At 43.7% G+C, this 18,773-nt stretch overlaps 1 protein-coding gene and 1 long non-coding RNA gene across 13 annotated transcripts; one reads left to right on the plus strand and one right to left on the minus strand.

Annotated features, from left to right (window-relative positions):
- Positions 1–714: 714 nt before the first annotated feature.
- Positions 715–16,351, minus strand: ankrd50l (ankyrin repeat domain 50-like). Of its 11 annotated transcripts, none has more exons than XM_085385042.1 (6): positions 16,323–16,351; positions 13,360–13,435; positions 11,595–12,412; positions 6,441–6,658; positions 1,997–5,561; positions 715–1,475 (listed from the first exon to the last, which is right to left on the minus strand). In XM_085385042.1, exons 3-5 carry the CDS (start codon positions 12,041–12,043, stop codon positions 2,008–2,010), a joined length of 4,221 nt encoding a protein of 1,406 aa, XP_085241168.1. In that variant the 5' UTR covers positions 12,044–12,412; positions 13,360–13,435; positions 16,323–16,351; the 3' UTR covers positions 715–1,475; positions 1,997–2,007. The 11 variants fall into 11 exon arrangements, 10 of the variants coding, with proteins under 10 accessions (XP_085241168.1, XP_085241173.1, XP_085241171.1 ...); XM_085385047.1 differs by having other exon boundaries at positions 11,595–12,249; positions 16,323–16,339; XM_085385045.1 differs by lacking the exon at positions 16,323–16,351 and adding an exon at positions 15,968–16,298 and having other exon boundaries at positions 11,595–12,249.
- Positions 16,352–17,224: 873 nt separating this feature from the next.
- LOC146650472 (uncharacterized) lies at positions 17,225–18,538 on the plus strand. 2 transcript variants are annotated; one of them, XR_014907949.1, is made up of 4 exons: positions 17,225–17,463; positions 17,540–17,652; positions 17,738–17,849; positions 17,930–18,537. It is a non-coding gene; the product is annotated as an uncharacterized LOC146650472 (long non-coding RNA). The 2 variants fall into 2 exon arrangements; XR_014907948.1 differs by having other exon boundaries at positions 17,738–18,538.
- The last annotated feature ends 235 nt before the right edge of the window (positions 18,539–18,773 follow it).

An 18,773-nucleotide genomic window follows, 5' to 3' on the forward strand; every position in this document is an offset into this window, starting at 1 on the left:
TGGGAACATTAAATAGGCATCTAATAAAAGTGGTGAACACAAGCTTCTTATCATAAAGGAGCTAACATGAGGCGATTGTTAGGACTCACGCCTGAATTGTGCTTCTGTATTGAATCTATGTAGAGCCTCCGATGTAGTACACAGCTAGCAGCATTTATACTTCTAAAGAGGTGCATGTCATGTTACAAAGGGGTTAATACACAGAAATACAAATCAACTGTGATGATGAATGTTAATTAGAGCCTGCTGGGAAAACTTGGCTCCCGGCATTTAAGTGGATCTTACATTTTCATGTACCACCTACCTAAACACTGTAGCTAACCATACACAGCAGCAGCTCGACGCACCCTACCACACATCAGTAAGTGCTCAGGGAACCAACCAAAGAGCCCAAGGCATCGACTTGGCCTCCAAACTCCAAAACATTTGATATTGCAGTTGCTACAGATTTCAGATGCTACGCCTCAAAAAACATAGTCAAGAATCGCCATGAGCTGCGTCTGGTCCCTTCTACAGTTTCAAGTGTGTCCAAAATCATTTGGTTTCATAACCCCAGGTGGCCAGCATCAGCCCGCAGCCAGACTTTCATCTCTGCACGATGCAACCACATCAGAAGCCATCCGTGACATTTAGCTGCAAAAGTGCTTGAAATGCAGCTACAGTAAAAGTATAAAACACACGAAGAACCACACAGAACGTTTTATAGCATCACTTGCCATTTTAATTTATGTAATTAAATATTGATGAAAAAAAATGAATAAAAACAAAACATTTTAGGCCACATACACGTTTGGAATTAACAGCCCTCCCACATCCACCCTCAGTTTTTATTGTCCAGTTTTCATTTTCCTTCCTGCCTGCTCACAGACACACTGTCAGTGAGCCAAGTCGCATTCTGCAAACTTGGCGGCGTTTTAGGGTTAGCACTGTATCATAAACCAGCAGTAGGTCAGGCTCTGGTAGGCTTGTTTTTCTGAAAATTATTTTTGGTTGACAGCTATGGAACAACTATGGGGGATGTAGGCCAGTTTATAGCAAATACCAAAGGCTTCCCTAAAAGGTCAAGGCCACAAGCTTAAAGCTCTTGAACATGACTGTTTAAAAACAAACAAAAAAAACCTCAACCATTACTCTATAATGGCTCTACGGGGTAAAATAAATAAAAATAAAATAGTAAAAAGGTATTTTTGTCAGACCAGTGCCGATCAAAAGTATGCTATCATAGAAAAATAACATCCAAGTCATGCTTTACACTAAATATATCAGCATGATTTAGTCTATAAGGATGTGCTCTGCTCCTCCCACACAACAGGTAAAACAAAAAAGAAACAAATGCTTTAATGTCATTCAGTCTCTTCTTCCTCTGGTTTTCTGAAAGGATGCTGAAACAAGGAATGATTTCCTCTCATTTGAACCCAGTGAATCACTGCCAAAAAAAACTGCCATCTCCTTGAACATAAAATGTCCCACTCCACCTAAAAGAAAGATAAAATCATTAGCATTTGAATAAAAAAGAAAGGGGAAATAAGTGCTGTGCAGTGTAAGTGTGTGGTTCTCTCCACTTAATTACTTTAGATCAATTAGTAATTTTTACTCTTTTGAATCTGGGTATGAATGGCTGTCTGTCTCTGGCTGTCTGTTAGCTCAGTGATCAACTGTTAAACTGTCCCGGGTGTGCTCGACCTCCCGCCCAGTAACAGCTGGGATAGGCTCCAGGACCCCTACAATCCTGAATTAAATAAGAACACAGATTGATAAATGGACTTCAAAATAACAGTCTCACCATCTAATTAACCAAGTCACCTATCAAAGACTTGATCCTGTCAATTTTATTCTCACTGGACACCCTTGAACTAAAATGAATTTGGTTTGACAGTTACTATGTTTGCATTTTTGCTGCTGACAGTTGAATTATTGAATTATTTACATCACTGAGCCACAGTACAGTAAAAAGGTTGTGAAGAAAGTCTAGTCAGTGCTAACTTAGGCAACTTACTTGAGTACCAGTCACAGAGGCGTCTCTCTCTTGTGTAAGGCTACACTGGTGGGACCCTCAAACTGCAGTTTGATGGCCCGTTTGAGATTAAGCTGTGGGTCTGTGGTTGTCATAGTGACCATTACATCATCTGGCAAGGCACTACAGGGTGGGACGGGGGAAAAGCTGTAGCAAACCGGTGACAAAATGTTCTTCTGGGGTTTAGAATCCCAAGCTTCCTCTTGAAGTGGGTTCTGAAGCCTGTACGGGTATCCGAGAGGAGCGTTCTCTCGGTTTTTAGCACCTAGCGGTTGGTCCTGTCCTGGCATTATCCCAAGTGAAGCCATTACAGAGTTCCATTTGCCACCTGTGTAATTAGTCCTCTCTGTTTTTATTAAATTTGAGCTTTGTTTGTTTATTTTGTCATGATATTCAAGTCCAGATGATAGGCCTTTCTGAGGCAATTCGTAATTATGCACCATGGCAGTGACTGTGCACACAGTAGGGGGAGGGCTGCCTTTGGGTTGCCTCTTACTGCTTCCGTGGAGACTACCTATGCCCGAGCCCCCTGGTGGAGGGAGGGTGGAATTACGGCTACGACTGCGGGGCAGTGAGTGCTGTTGGATCTGCTGTATAAAGCTGAGGCTGTCAGCTGGCACCGTCTGCACCGTGGCCAGTGAGTGGCAGGTCGATGAGGTTTGGGAGCTCTGCATGGAGTGGAATCGTTCTGCAGTGGATCCTGGAGAAGAAACCGAGGACGATGAGGTTGCAGCAGTTACTTCACCTCCACTACTTTCTGAGATTCCTAAAGATGAGATCATGTTGGATTTTGAAGGGGATACAGTACTAGAGTTAGGCAACACACCTAGATATGGCTTGGCTCCATAGCTCTCCAACATCCTGACAATGTTATAGTGTCCATGTTTCCCAGCCACTTTGACCGGACTGCGGCCATATTTATCCATGTGATTGGGATTTGAGCCTCTTTCTAGAAGCATTGCAACGATGTTAGCATGTCCCTCCTGGGCAGCGATGCTCAGAGCTGTTGCCCCCTGATGGCAAGCAAGGTTTATATTGATGCCACTGGCTTCTAGGAGGCGATGTCCTACTTTAGCGTGTCCTGTCCAAGCCACTGAATGTATTGGTGGTCTCCCCTCTGCATCTTGTGCATTGGGATTCGCCCCGTGTCTTAAAAGTAGGTCTACAATCTCTACAAATCCTTGCCAGGAAGCCACATGAAGCGCTGTACGGCCCTCAGAGTCTCTGGACTCCAGAGGAACACCCCCTTTCTCAATTAGGAGAGTAGCCATATCAAGGCGACCCTCCAATACTAGGAGGTAGAGCAAAGGACGCCCTTCGGCATCCCGGACATCAGTATCAGCCCCTCGTTTCATAAGCAGCTCTGCAACATCAGCATTGCCCTCCAGGAGTGCAGCACTCAAGGCAGAATGCCCATCATAGGCCCTGTGGTCAATGGGAGACCGTCTGTCTAATAGAAGTTTGGCAGTGCTCCAATGGCCTTCTTGGGCAGCTAGTATAAGGGGAGTGCGTCCCTCGATGTCCATCTCTCCAACTCGTGCCATGCTGCCTTCTTCTGTCAAAATGGCACAAACTGCACGATGTCCTTCACACGCAGCAGCGTGCAATGGAGTCCAGCCAAGATCATCTTTATGGTTCTCATCCAGGCCTCGGTCCAGCAATGTACGAACAACCTCTACGCTCCCTCTGGCTGCTGCTAGACATAGTGCCGTCCTGCCTTCACAATCAATGGCATCCACAGCCGCTCCCCAGAAAAGCAGCCGTGACACGGTCTTCATGTGTCCCATTGCTGCTGCTGCCAGGAGGGGAGTAACAGCAGCAGCAGCAGGCACACTGCCGTCAGGTCCAGCAGTTTCATCTACGTCAGCACCAGCTTCTAACAAAAGCTCGACTACATCTTCATGGCCCTCATAGGATGCAAGAAGAAGCGGTGTCATTCCATCATGGTCTCTGTGCCCTGGATCTGCTCCACGCTCCAGTAACAGACTTGCTACCTCTCCAAAACCTTTGACCCCTGCTGCTGTAGGGACACAGACAGCTGCAACTGACAGAGCAGTGCGTCCATCTCCATCAGCCAAATCAACACGTGCATTGTGGTCCAACAATATTGCCACTGCTTCATGATGTCCCATATAGGCAGCTGCGATAAGTGGCGTGCGGTCCTTGCTATCAGCTTTGTCAACTTGAGCCCCATAGTCCAGTAGTGTGAGAACAATTTCATCATGACCGCCCCATGCAGCAGCTCTGAGAGCAGTTCGGCCCTCGCTGTCACATCCATCTACATCTGCTCCTGCATCCAGCAGTAGATGGACAGCCTCAGCGTGTCCACCCCAAGCTGCAGAGCGCAACGCTGTCCATCCTTCATTGTCAACATGCTCCATCATCTGTACTGCAGTTTTTTGGTCCTGGCTCTTGGCCCATTCCAGGAGTTCAGACAACACTTTGACGTGACCCTGCCTGGAGGCTAAAGTCAGTGGCGTCTGACCCTGATGATCACTGATCAGTGGATCAGAGCCATGTGAAAGGAGAAGTTTAGCTAAATTTGCAGAACCCTTGTGGGCTGCACTAGCAAGCAGAGTCTGTCCATCTGTAGAACCAGGCTGGTTTACAGACATGCCACTGGCAAGCAGGTCCTTTATATACGTCTCCCTTTCAAGTGTCTGTTGCACATCAATTCCTTCTTTACCTACACTATGCATTGCATCACTTGAGTCTGCTCCAGAAAAAAAGGTTCGAGAGACTAGTCCACTTCTCATCAGCAATTGAGCAACATCCTGACTCACTGAAACAGGAAGCTGAGCTAAGGATGTGGCAAGTGCTTTACTGTAGGTGGGGTTAAGAGCACGTACACCTGCCCACAGCATCCACAGTGCCAAAAATGCAGGTTTATCTTTATGGTGCCCTGAGCAAATTAAGTGTGTGGCTAGCTGGCAAGTTTCCTCAACGTCAAGGTTAGGTCCCTGTAGAGTCAGAGATGATGCAAGCATGCTATGACCTTCTGTTCTGCTACACAGATATTTCTGTGTGCAGTACTTAACATCTGTCAGCCACTCTGTAAAGCTTGCATGAAAAATTAATTTGGTGCCTCCGGTTCCATCGATTAGGAGCGCAGAGAGGGTTTCGAGATTGTTCTCAAAGTCCTGAAGACTTAATAAGGTGTCCTGAGTCCAGACTGCCATGAATAGCTGCTGGGGTGTTAGGGGCCTCGGGGCAGCCAAGAGGGCATTGAGGAGAGGCCTTACGTAGATGAAGCGCCCTCGGGGGAACAATCTCTGGCACAGCCAAAGGTAGAGTCCGTTGAGAGTCCCGGGGATGTCCCGGATCTCTCGCAGACCCACCAGCGAAGCTGCCACACCGTCCAGAACACGCTGAAGAAAAAGAAAGCAGCCGCCACTTTTGATGTGCAGAAGATTCAGCATATCAGCGGTATCAGGGGTGAGCTGTCGACGAAGCGCTGCTTCTTCATCCAGACGACAGAGGATGTACTGCTGTACGTCACGGACTGCTGGAGGCTTCCGCAGATCATCCAGACAGAGTTTACGAAAACCTACAAACAGATAGGACAGTTGTTTGTTTGTTTGTTTGTTTTAAATCTTCAATAAAGTTTTTTATATTCCTCATGGATTCTATCTACAGTTTTTTTTTAGGTTTTAAATTTTTTCAGTCTTATGTGATGCTTTGTTTTTTTTGCTTCTTATTTTGAAAACTCTATGCCAGCTTGTTCTAGTGTAATTGTAGACCTCCAGCTAACAATTTATCTAAGTCCTGGATGATTTGGTATAAAGTTCCACTTTTAATGTGGCAAAATGGAGAATGTGCTTAGCAGGTGTAGAAATAAAACCACGTTAGCTTAGCACCTCAGGCAACACCCTAAGTAGCACCTGGTCTAAGGAGCTTGGAAAGAAAAGCGTCTGGACTTCTTTAAGTTGCTGAAGACGTTTCACCTGATTGTGACCGACACCTGTCTTCACACCTTGGCTCGTGTGATTAGGTAGAGGAGCATTGGGGGGGGGGGGACACTCCCACAGGACTTAAATCTGGGACTCTCCACCGTTTGACCCTAGAACTGAAGAAGCTTCTCGGATGAGAGGTGAAACATCTTCAAGCAACTTAAAAGAGTCCAGAGGCTTTTCTTTCCGAGCTTCTACGATGAGCTGGATGACTGAGAACCTTCACAGACCGAAGTAGCATCTCAATAGAAATTTTGAAAATTCTTGTTTGTTTACTGTATTGCAGTGAACAGCCAATTAAACTACTTGGTCAGTGTTTGTCAGTGCATTTTTAGATGACAAAAATAGTGATTTCACTGCACAATCATGGCCACACCCTAACCAACCCATATGTCATCTTGTGTTCACATGTAACTGATCGCATTTATTTATTTTGTAATATATTGCATAATCTTATAAGAGAAGTATGTACATACTTGAGAACATCTTGCACAGGGCCTTATTTTGGCGGCGGACCGAACAGACGAGCAGCAACCAGCTGGGCAGCAGGTGTTGACTGCAGGCTAAAAGCTCTGCAATGGAGCCACTCTTCCTAACTCCTTCCCTTGGTCCATATTCTACGTCCAGAGAGTCTATAACCATCATCAGAGTCTGGGCAGGAGGAGGAAGGTCCGACAGGGGTTCCAACACTGCTCTAAGGACATGCGAGGAAGAGGCAGACACACAGTGCAAGACATTACACTTAAGACAATGTAATAACAGCAGGATTCGTGGGTTGATAATAGAGTTGAAAAAGAAAAGTAACATTGCGAACACTCGTTTGTGCCAACAAAGCAGATTAGATCTTTCGCACATTGTCAGTGTGAGTCACTGGGAGTGACAGTCAGACTTTGCTGCGACTTCAGGCATCTTTATTTAAAGTGTGGAGTTTAATTTTTTACTGTATTTTATGGAAGTTTTTTCATTGTTTTCCATATGTTGAATCTTCAGTAATACTGGAGTCATAATCAGTTTCATTCAGCCATTGAAAAAGAACTCAATAAAAAAAGTAAGCAAATGTCAGGCAAACTAAGCAATTCCATTTACACTTTCACAGTAATTTAGGTCAAATCCAAACTACAAGTGGGTAAACAAGAGTCAACCAGGACAACTGCTATCAGATGCTTCTGCAGTAAAATTAAAGCCGACTCTCATGTTAACCTGTTAACACAGATATCAAACTGTAATCAAGAGAACTAAACAGCAATTTAGCCCCACACCCCACACTTTCATTAAACACCGGAACAAGCTGCAAAACCATAAAACAATTACAAACTTGGCTAAAGCTAAAATAGCGGCGTCACTGCCTTTTAATCACTGCGGTCAGCACCCACACCCTGCTGTGATCTGATGGTGACTCAGGTTAATGGAACATGTGAATTTACAGCTCCACCCTGGTCTCTCTCTCACACACACGCGCTATCAAACTGGCAATTCTTTTCACATTATTATTATTATTATTATTATTATTATTATGGATGCACGGCAAAGACACCACTGAACTTCTTGACCCTGATGTCCAATCATAGTGGTGCAGGAGAAAAAAGAAAAAAAACATTTGGAGAAGCTGCACTTCCGTGTCATGGGTGCAGGTCAGCAGCAGTATTATAGCAAAACTTCTCACCTGAGAAAAAAGTAACACCCCTAGAGGGATCATTCAAATTTCCAAATATCGATAGTACAATACCAATATCGAATCAATGCCAGTACTGGTATTGGTATCAGATTGATACTAGCACAAGAGGATCAATACTTTGTTTCCATCCAAGTTCAGCATGTAGTCCGGTGATTTAGTCGTTATAAAATTTGTTCAGAATTTGCAAATATATGATTATTCAATTCAGTTTTCTTTTTATAGCACCAAATCACAACAACAGTTGCCTAAAGGTGCTTAAAATTCACCTCATAGGTCATGACACACTGCTCTTCAATTCAATTTTATTTATATAGCGCCAAATCACAACAAAAGTCGCCTCAAGGCGCTTCATAGATACAGAGAAAAACCCAACAATCATATGACCCCCTATGAGCAAGCACTTTGGCGACAGTGGGAAGGAAAAACTCCCTTTTAACAGGAAGAAACCTCCGGCAGAACCAGGCTCAGGGAGGGGCGGCCATCTGCTGCGACCGGTTGGGGTCGCAGCAGATGGCCTTATACATACATAAGCTGGCTTTATAAATTTAAAGCATCAGCGCTATTATCGACAACACTACTTGGAATTACTTGGTATCCAATCGATGCCACGATGTGTAGTATTGCACAGCGCTAGTTTTCAGAAGAGCTTTACAGCTGGCAAAAATGCCTTATCCTGCAACAAACACAGGGTGTGGGTTTGCATGTGAGCTGTCATTAGTGTTAATGTCTGTGTTTAAAAATGACCACAAGGTCCAGGTACCATTAGAGGCCAAACAGGTTTTCATCTAATGGATTTAACAGTTGTTGTCTTTTTGTTTGTTTGTTTTAGAAGTAAAAAGTCAAGAGGAGAGAAACTTTAATCTCAAAATAATGTCACATATTCAACATTATATTAAAAAAAAAAAAAAAAAAAAAAAAAAACTACCTCAAAAGAGTTTCACTCAGACTTAAACAATCTAAAGTAAGCTGGGTCACTAACTGCTTACACTCAGGGGTCAAGAATTAATCAGCTCTGGATTCATATGTACATAATAAGGAGTGGGAGGAGAAGTTTCACCACTTTAAATATATATAAAAAAATTAGTCATCTCTATAACGATTATACTTTAGGCCTAATAGTTATCTCATGCATGGATGAGACACTAAAACAAACAGGATTATATGCATGTTCTGAAACAAATGGCACCACCCCAAACAGTTCCCAAGTTTATATGATCAGTTAATGTATCTGTTATTTTGAAATTAAATAGCTTTTCGTGAGTAGGGTTTGAATTAATAAAAGGAAGCAAATCCTCAGATTTGATAGGCTGGGAGCGGCCACTGGTAGTTTTGTGAGATTGTGGCTTTATTTGATGAATCATCAAAGCTGCTTACAAAAGGTCTTTTGCAATGTCTTGAGGTCACTAATATTTCAAGACTTAGCTAACCAGATAATAGACTCGACCTTTATTATCAAGTATATTACGCAGTAAAAAGAAGAGCGACATCCTGCTCTGAGTGATGATTTCAGCGAGGTTATGACAAGCTTATCATAGCACTGCGCGCTTTTAGTTATCTGATTAAAACAACACTCCCTCAGCGGGCTAACACTCTGATGTGAGGAGGAGGAAGGGTAATTCTTTCATTCAGGTGACACAGTCATTTAACATGGGTGATCTAGTTGGATAAATCCTGTAGAGACAACTGTATTTGTATTGTATACTTTTAATATATTTTCTTACACACACACAGGACATTGCAGCCAATGCTATGTGCACTTTAAAGTATGGTGGCTTTACTCGAACTGATATGAAAGATGTTCAACACAATTCACTACCTATTACTGAGCTTACTTAGAAAGAGCTTCACTACAAGCCGCCCATTTGTCCTGCTGCTGACTGTCATTACTGCTGTCATGGGAAGTCCAGCGGCAGTTTGTAGCACTTTGTCATCAGATTATGTGTCTCCCAAGAAGCTAGCATAGCCACAAGTGTCCAGTGAGGCAGTGACTGGGTGAACAGTCAGCTCGTGTGTCTGAAATGATACATTTTCCCAGCTTGGCACTTAGGTTAGTGCGAACACCAAAAAGGGCACGACCCAGTATTGAACAGTTGTTTCTATGGCTCGGATTAAAATCAATATAAGACACCAGTTTAGCGAACAGACCCAGACAGAGGGAGCACTGCACTACACACAGGCTTATTTTCCTTCTCTTTCACTGCCAATTCAAATCCACGTTTCTTCAATTTGTCCATGGGTGTCCTGACACAGTGGAGCTTCACCCGCAGCCACCTTCTCTCAAAAGAGCCCCCCCAACACAAACAGCTGCTGGCTGCGAGCCAGTCTGAGGGGAATGTGCAATTCAGCTCAGCACTTCACACCAGAGGAGAGCAAACAGAGGAGGAGTGCAGAAGCGCTCCGACTCACCGCAAAGCAAACACACCGGCAACGTGTCAAAGTCTCAGAGAGGAGAGTGACCTCGCTGACCGGTGCCGAGACGGTCACCGGGGAGCCGGAGGCATTTTTTCACCTCTTTGTCCCCCTCAGTCTCTGAAAGGATGTTATGTTGTAAATAACACTGCAGCGTTCATTCACTGGAGGCCCCATTGTGTGTTGTGAATGGGCGGCATTATGAGGGGGAGACATAAATATAAGACGAGGAAGAATGGCTGCTGCACACTTTTCCTGCGACTGTCCCGGCTTCTGTTTGCCGCTCACTGCAGCTTTTACATGTACAGACTGTGAGGCAGTTAACTGCCTGCTTGAGAGTCTAAACACCTGCAGAAAGCCACCTTTATTTAGACAAAAACAAAGATAACCTTTAAGCTCTGCTGGAGCATTTTCCCACAACATGAACAGCTGCTCGTGCTTTACTCTGTTTTTGTTTTGAGAGTGAGGCAGCTTCACTCTTTACATGCACATTACTTCATGACAGCAGCCTTTATTCAGCTCACTTTTTATCTACTGGATCATGGTATTTAGGGTGGTCCTCTCTCAGAAGGCAGACCAGACAGCACTACTGTTTTTGAGCTCAGTGATCTTAAGTGGAGATGTGGGAAAAACTTCAGCTTCACCGAACTGCAAACAATGAAAAGGGAGCTTCGCAAAATGTGTTAACACTGGAAACCCGTGAATTCAAACCCAAGCCGAGTCCATCCAAGTAAAAAGGTCGAAGGTAAGGTGGCTTTGTGAGATGTCCACAACTAACTCTGCTAGTCCTTCCCCCAATTACAGGAGCTCATACCAACTCTGGCAACTCAGCAAGTGTTGGAAATGACGTTTAGCTTACTACTTTAATCTTTCATGCAATAAAATGAATAAAATTTCAGACTTTCTGCCACAAAACCAAAAAAGTTATATAGATTTCAATGCATGGAACTGGATTCAAACAATAACAGCCCTAATCCTAGATGCTGTCAAATAACCGGATGGTCACGGATTGAATTTCATAGCTTCTGTGTTGCATAAAGTTAAGATCATCATGTTAACAAAACACAAAATGGGTCATCAGCAGGTTGACAGTAAACAGATAACATCATTGTAAATACACGATCTGTTAACAGCTACATTTAAAACTAAATACTCAAACAGGCCACTTATACAACAGCACCGAGCTGCAGTGCCAGGACTCCGTCGGCCTGTTTTCATTGATTTTGGAATCTGATAAACTGCTTTTCCCACGCACGAAGTCGGAACTTTGCTCCGGCTTTCATCATTAGCGTCATGATTTACAGACCCCCACATAAATTCTGCTGTGATGAGCTGGGCATGAGCCATACCCTTGAACGTGCACATACACGCTGAGCACCTGGATTTGTTTCAGGCAACTTTCTTTTCCCTTTCATTTAGAAGAAGTGGGAAATTTCCCACTGATGTGTTTCAACAAAACTGATCTCAAAAGATGGAAGCGCTGACTTTTTGTAGGACACCAAAACAAAGAAAAAAAACAAACAAACAAAATAAACATGGTACAAACCTCTTGAAGGTCTCATTAGGGTCTCTTTGACACATGAGAGGCTCCAGGGCAGAGGATACCGATGGGCTGTTAAGGAGCTCTTCGTACCCTGGAGAGAGGAGAGGAGAGGCCCTCAGCTGTTCCACCAAGCCCAGGACAAACCTCCACAGCACTATACTCGTCTGTTCCTCCCTCTGGCAGAAGTGGGCCGCAAGGCAACGCTGTGCCAACCCAACTGCCAGCCCTGCCTTTGAGGTGGGGGACACCACCTCGGTGCACAGAGCTGTCTTCCCGGCACCAGGTCCCCCCGTTACCAGGATCCCGGGAGCTTGCCCGGGCCCCGAGCGGGCATCCAGGCAGCGACGCAGCTTGTCCAGGGCCCATTCCCGGCAATAAAAACGCCGGCCCCGAAGCAAGCTGGAGCTGCTGCCAAATCCACTGCTGCTCATTTGTTCCTGGGGTCCTGACATCCAGGGGACAACTTAGCACTGTGAATGTCACATCCCATACTCGGTGACTAACTCCACTCCTCTTTGTGGTACAGCTGCAGCCGGTGTGTGTGTGACAGCTCTAGGCAATAACTGGATATTTCTTTAGCTTGTCAGTTTCTGAAAGTGTTGCATCAGGCGATTATTATCGCTAGTTGTCTTTCTCCTGTAGGTCCCAAGGTGTAAGGCTGACAAAAAAAAAAAAAAAAAAAAAAAAAAAAAAAGAGTCAGAAAAAGGTTAAGTCAGGAAAGGTGCACCTCTTCATTCTCTCTCAACGTCTTGATCTTTGTGTCGCCGAGTCTGAAATGCTACAGTTCACCATGCTTCTCGTGGGGGATCATGGAGCTGCTCTGTCAGATATCAAGAAAGAGGGAGAAGGAAATGAGGAATGAGTCAATGACAGCATGTATCTCACCCCCTCCCCTGTCTGAGTCGCCCTCCGTGTGCTCCAATTACAGCCACAGTTTCCCCTCTTCTCTCACTTTCTGTCCTGCTTCTTTTTTGAGAATCGACCAAAACTGCAGCTATAGCATGACATTTTTTTCCCCTTTCCCACACCCACGATCTTTGCCTTCCCTCAACCCCCCCCAACTCTCTCTCGCTCTCTCTCATGCCTTCCGGTTTTTCTTGTTTTGTTTTTTTTTGTCTCCACCCTCTCTCAGTGTTTCACAGCATGTCCGGGCATGCACGGGTGATCAAGGTAGAGGAGTGGTGAGGGGGAGGACTCATGTGATCATAAGCCACTCTACAGCTGACAGGTGGGAGGAGTTACCTGGGGTCAAGGTTCAATCGCAGGACACTCCGTCAGCTGTAGGAAAGGTATCTGCCAGACTACAGCACTAAAGTTTTGTGTCAAGAAGGTAAGTTGTGTTGCTGGCATCAAAACACGAGCCTCGAATTTCACTTTCTTTTGTTCTGATTCACTTTGAGTTAATTAATTAGTCATAAATCATTTACTAGGCGAAAGTGCCAAACATTTTATCCTCCTTATATCATTATAAAGCGAATGTGTTTGATATTTTGACTGCTGATCTAGAGCAAAACAGCTCACTCACTGAGAAAATATAATGACATATCCTTTGTTTTCTGTTATTTATGGGAAGCGTTTCAGCAGTAACACCAATCATAACACCGCTAATTTGACTATTCTCTTTCTGACTTCCACTTTGCTGATTAAAACCTAGTTTTTAATTAAAGTGTGATGAGGGCACATGCAAACTGGAAAACATAAACAAATCAAACAGAGTCCTCTGAACCTTTCTGAATTATTACACGTTTAGGAGCTCACTTCTCCTACCTGTACTTTCATTAAAGAGGGGCGGCATCTTCTTCGGTCAAACACACTCTGGCATTTCCTGGACCAGCGTTACACCCTACATTTAAAACAAACAAAAAAGAGGATCAGCAAATCAAGTTTTTAGTTTCTATTTTGTGGTAGCCAATCATGATGGACAAACCGGGAGAAAAAAAAATATGCTGGAGGAACACTAACCTCTTTATTTTCTGTGCAATTAAAAGGACCTTTTGAGAGCTCCTGTATGTATGATTATGTTATCTGCTGTTTTTAAAAGCCGTCCCACAACATTCCACATTTTTTCCTGCTGTGAGGCAAACACTGAAAAGCTGAATGGTTGGGTTTTTGAGCCTATATGATACCAAGCACATGTCACACATATCCATTTTTCACATATGAGACAATGAAGAGAAGAAAAAAAAAAGCTTCTACATGCAAACTGCCAATACATACTTTAAGTTCTTCTGATTGGACAAAAAAGTGTATAGTATCACGAAAAGGCAGTAAAAAGACGAGTCTGGTTCTCATGAAGATCTTTGAAGAATTCGGACAAAGAATGCAACGGGCCTCTGAGATAAACTCGGCGTGGTGACGATGTTGATGAGCGTGCACGCTGTTCTTCATTTCAAGTCAGTGACTAATCAAGCATCAGCTACAGGAAGCTGAATCTGACGGATGAGACTGTGATTTAACACTTGAAAGACCCTGCTGCTGTGCATATCATCGACAGCACGCCAGCCTGCTGACAGAGTAATTCAAAGAGCAAAGGAAGCCAAGAGCCACCAGCCGACGTTCCCAACCTGTGCAACTTTTAGTCTGTATGCTTTCTCAGGCAAGGAATACCCTCCTATAGGTGGATGACACATATGCTGCACCGTCGGCTGACAAGTGCCAAATACTGAAAATCAACTAGAGAATGAGAGATGTGCTGTTTTAGCAGCACACTGATGACAGTAATGAGCAAACTTGGCACCAAGCAGAGAAGTTGTCTACATTCTTGTCATTACTTGTGGTTACTAACAAAGCCCTTTGGACCTGCTATGCAGCCTGAGCAGATACTGGTGCAGAACCCAAAGCTGAAGCCTTCAATAGCAAGCTGTCTAAGTAGAAGTCAAATAAAGCCAGACTCCCTACCATGCCTAATTTATTCATTTATGTATTCAGTTAGAAAAAGTTAAACATTGACGGAATCAAAAGTTATTCAGACTGTAAGGTTGGAATTATTTAGGAATACAATCATCTGTCACTACTGAAGATGACTTTTCAGGCACCAGAAGCAGACACCCAGAAAATAAGGTACCTCTAACTCCATGCTCCAATTACAGTAACCCGGTTTCTCATGCAGTGTGAACCTAAAGTGCATGTGAATGCACTGAATGAAGTTGCTAGGCAACCAGCAAAGAGGTTGCACACCATTCCATTAAGATTTTTTTCCCTTTTCTTACACCCTCTGACTCCCACAAGAAAACTGAAAAAAAATGTGTGCGTACAACTTACAGCATTTGTTTGGAAGTCTGAGCAATGTGATTATTTGCTCTGGAGCTGAAGGTTCAGCACAGAATTGAAGCAAGCTGCTGTGCTTTGTGTTATGACTAAAACAGGGCAAAGAAAAGACAGCCCAACTCTACCTGCTGTACCAGAAATTAAAAAGCGGAGTCAGACCGATCGATACTGGATTTTTGGGGTTGAGACAAACACTCATTTTATAACATTTTAACTGTACATTAAAGGAAAACCCTTAAACCAACAGTGAGGCAAACCAGTAGCTCTGTTGTGCCATTATGAGCACTTTTAAGTGTTCTCTTCCATGATGACAGGATCTACATGCACACTAGGCCTACACAAATGGCTGATTGAGTAAGATGTGATTCTAATGTTGCTGTTTACTGTTAAGCGGTGCACATACAGGATGAGACTAGAGGTTATGCAGAAAAGACAGAGCATGAAAGTGACTTAAAGAGATCACAGGTGAAATAACTGCGGTGGGGACCAAGTTAAGAGCAGAAGACTGAGTGGGAAATATGCAAGATGATCATCTGTGCAGAAGTGCCTACAACGTCCACCACAGCAACCAGCATCCCCTTCAAAAAAATCCACACACAGCAAGCAATTCCCTTGATATGTGGACAAAGCTTCAGACTCAGCATCATCAAAACATCAGCTGAGGGAATCATTTTTCTCCAGAATGATTTTTCGCCCCTCCAGTAGAGTTCCAGTGGAACATTAGACTATACTGGTGCATATCGGTGCTACTATAGGGTTCACAAAAAGAGAGATGGATAAATGACATCCATTTCCCGGCAGCTGAAGGCTGTTTCCTGAAGCGGTTCTTTCGCTCCTTCCACATTTCTTAACAAAAGACGCAAAAAGCAGAGTTTGCTGCAACTGTGATGCACATGCATTTACACAGCGCCTTTTTTCTGGTCGTACAAGCCACATTTTCACAAAAACTATAAATTCATGCAGTGTTTTATTCTATACACTTCAAGCACTTCGCGTCTGCATAGCCAATTTACAGTCACCAATTAATCGAACAAAAAATGTAATTTTTTCTTGAAAATGATTATTAGCTCATGTTAATCAACGTCACAAGGTCATTATCTGCAAATACCTTCAGACGATTCTTTATCACCGGATCACAAATTCCCACAATTACCCAGCGTGCACGGCACACAGCAGATCAGCTGCAAGCACTCTGGACGCGTTTGTCTCGCTGCTGGAATCCACAGGTTGTCAGCGTGCCTGCTCCCACACCAAATGCTGGACGATTCTCCCACAGGTGTGACCAAAGATATCCCGTGATAATGTGTCAAACTGCTTCATTAGGCGTCGCCATTCAAAATATGAGCACAAATCTGTTCGCGGAAAGGCTGTTTTTAGTCAAAGCTCACAGAGAAAAAAAAAATCTCCCTCCTGTGCAGCAGGACACCGCATCTGACTTGTAAATGCACACAGCGTGATCTTACCTGCCACGAACGCTGCTCTTCTCCGTCTGCCGCTCAGAGGCTCACACTCCCACAGCCCCACAGCACTTCACCGGATTTTAATCACGTGTCTCCAACAATTCTTCATACCATCACCTTAAAGGTGAACTTAATCCTACTGGGAATTACATTTAAAGGACAGTCATTCCTTCCTTACTCCTTAAACAGTGTGTTTTGAGGGCACACATTTAGACTGGACAACAGATTTTACTACTTATGCTAAATATAGTTAAGAGAAATAAAAAAAATCTAAAGATAAAGCAAAGAAAGCGTAAACCGTCGAATTTGATTGCTTATTTTATTTTATTTTGCTGAAACTGCACATTCACTGACAATAATAGATACTGGGCCTTTCATTTTAAAAAACATCTTTCTTGCAATAAGAGGAGCTGGTTTTTAAAGTGACCTGTGAGTGACGTGTTTGCACCAAAGCAAACAGACTCTGCTTTAAGCCACGAGATCCGGGCCCTGTTTCAGGAAGCCGGTTTAGTGGAAAAACTGAGTAAGTATACCCTGAGTTAACGAAAACTCTGGGTTTTCGGTTTCACAAAGCGAGTTCAGCTGCAGCCTGAGTGAGTCACTATGACGACACACTCCGTGAAGCTAACCTGCCCCCTAGCAGGTTTACTACAACTAACCCTGACTGTCTCCGCCCCTTTGTCGGAAACCTGACTGTAGGAAGTGTCGGACATGGCGTGCCACTTCCTTGAAGAGCCAGTAGATCGTGAAGCCCAAATTCTCCGCAGAGCTCTCCGCCGGGAGAGAGTGATTAGAGCGCGTTTGGACATTTTATCATTTCCTGATGATTTTCTGTGCGAACGTTACCGTTTCTCAGCACAATCTATAATTTATTTGGATAACATCCTCAGGCCATATATTACGCATGTGACACATCGCGGACATGCTCTCAGTTCATTGCATATTATTTGTATTGCACTTCGGTTTTTTGCAAACGGGAGCTTTCTGTATAATATTGGTGACGCTGAGCACGTTTCCAAGGCTACCGTCTGTCGGGCAGTCAGGAATGTTACAGTTGCACTGAAACGTCTCCTGTACTCGTTTGTGGTGTTCCCCGGTCACAGACCCACAAGATTTATCAAAGAGGGATGCCACAAAATTGCAGGTATCAGGATGACCAAAACTTAATGTATGATGTGGTGATACTTGAACTACTACTTAAATTGCACATTTATTTTCAGGGTTCCCAGGCGTGATTGGCTGTACAGATGGCACTCACATTCCAATCATTGCTCCTTCAGTAAATGAAGGAGACTATGTGAACAGGAAGTCTTTCCACAGCATTAATGTACAGGTACATAGTTCCCTGTAGCATGTCAAACTAACAAATTATTTCATTATAGTAATGGATGCTAATTTGTGTTCTCTGCACTGTGAAGATCATATGTGATGCTGCCAACATTATCACAAATGTGGAAGCCAAGTGGCCAGGCTCTGTCCATGACTCACAAATATTCCGTGAATGTACACTGAGCACAAAATTTGGACATGGTGAGTTGAGAATACTTTAAAATATATAAAGACCAATTGCTTCAGGGACATTTGAACTGAAGTGTATCCTTCTGTCTTAGGAGAGTTCACTGGCTACTTGCTTGGTGATAGGGGGTATCCATGTTTACCCTATTTGCTTACCCCTTACTCTGACCCTGAACCGGGCCCACAGCAGCGATATAATCTGGCTAATTGCAGGACAAGAGCCAGAATTGAAATGACTATCGGAATGCTTAAGGCCCGGTTCCAGTGCCTGCAAAGACTCAGGGTCACCCCAGAAAGGGCATGTGACATTATTGTGGCATGTGTGATTCTTCACAACATTGCCACAATTAGAGGAGAACACTGTCCTTCTGAACCAAACATCAGCAGTGATCCAAACCATGAACATCCTGACCCTCCCACGGACATACAAGATGGAAGCGCAGTCAGAGACACCATATGTCACAATCATTTCTTTTGACCCATCACCTCAACATGTTGAAAGACGAATAAACAGATTTTTTGTTCAACTGGCTTTATTGGTCGCCTGTATTTCCTGTACACAAAGTATTAAAAGATGTAAACCTCATAAAGTGTCTCTGTTGCTTCCTCCTCTGTAACAGCTGTCAATGTTTCTTCATTATTTTCCTGTAGTAAAGAAATAAACAACATTGCTGTTCTACTGTAAACTCATATAATCTGTGGAGTATTACTCACAACTGCATGTTGGTCTGGCTCAACAGGAGGCTGCACCAGATGCAGTACACCATCACCATCAACTGATAGAATATGAGGTTTATACAGGTCACTTATAACTTACAAGGGACCAAATGGCAATTAACAAACATATACCAATCACCTTACACTTCATTGTCATTATGCTCTCAAAGACAACCAAGACTGAGGGAAGGCAAGATCAGTCGGAAAATAACTTCACTACAA

The sequence above is a fragment of the Rhamphochromis longiceps genome, linkage group LG16 (assembly GCF_057381845.1).
Source record: "Rhamphochromis longiceps isolate RC_006_pf linkage group LG16, R_longiceps_female_GT1.1, whole genome shotgun sequence".
Lineage (NCBI taxonomy): Eukaryota > Metazoa > Chordata > Actinopteri > Cichliformes > Cichlidae > Rhamphochromis > Rhamphochromis longiceps.

Bases quoted from the DNA above. Each gene is read 5' to 3' on its own strand.
- ankrd50l (XM_085385042.1), bottom strand. From the start codon at position 12,043: ATGTCAGGACCCCAGGAACAAATGAGCAGCAGTGGATTTGGCAGCAGC. The intron at 6,659-11,594 runs GTTTGTACCATG...GCATGTCCTTAG, and splicing joins CCTAATGAGACCTTCAAGAG to AGCAGTGTTGGAACCCCTGT. The intron at 5,562-6,440 runs GTATGTACATAC...ATCTGTTTGTAG, and splicing joins CCTGTGCAAGATGTTCTCAA to GTTTTCGTAAACTCTGTCTG.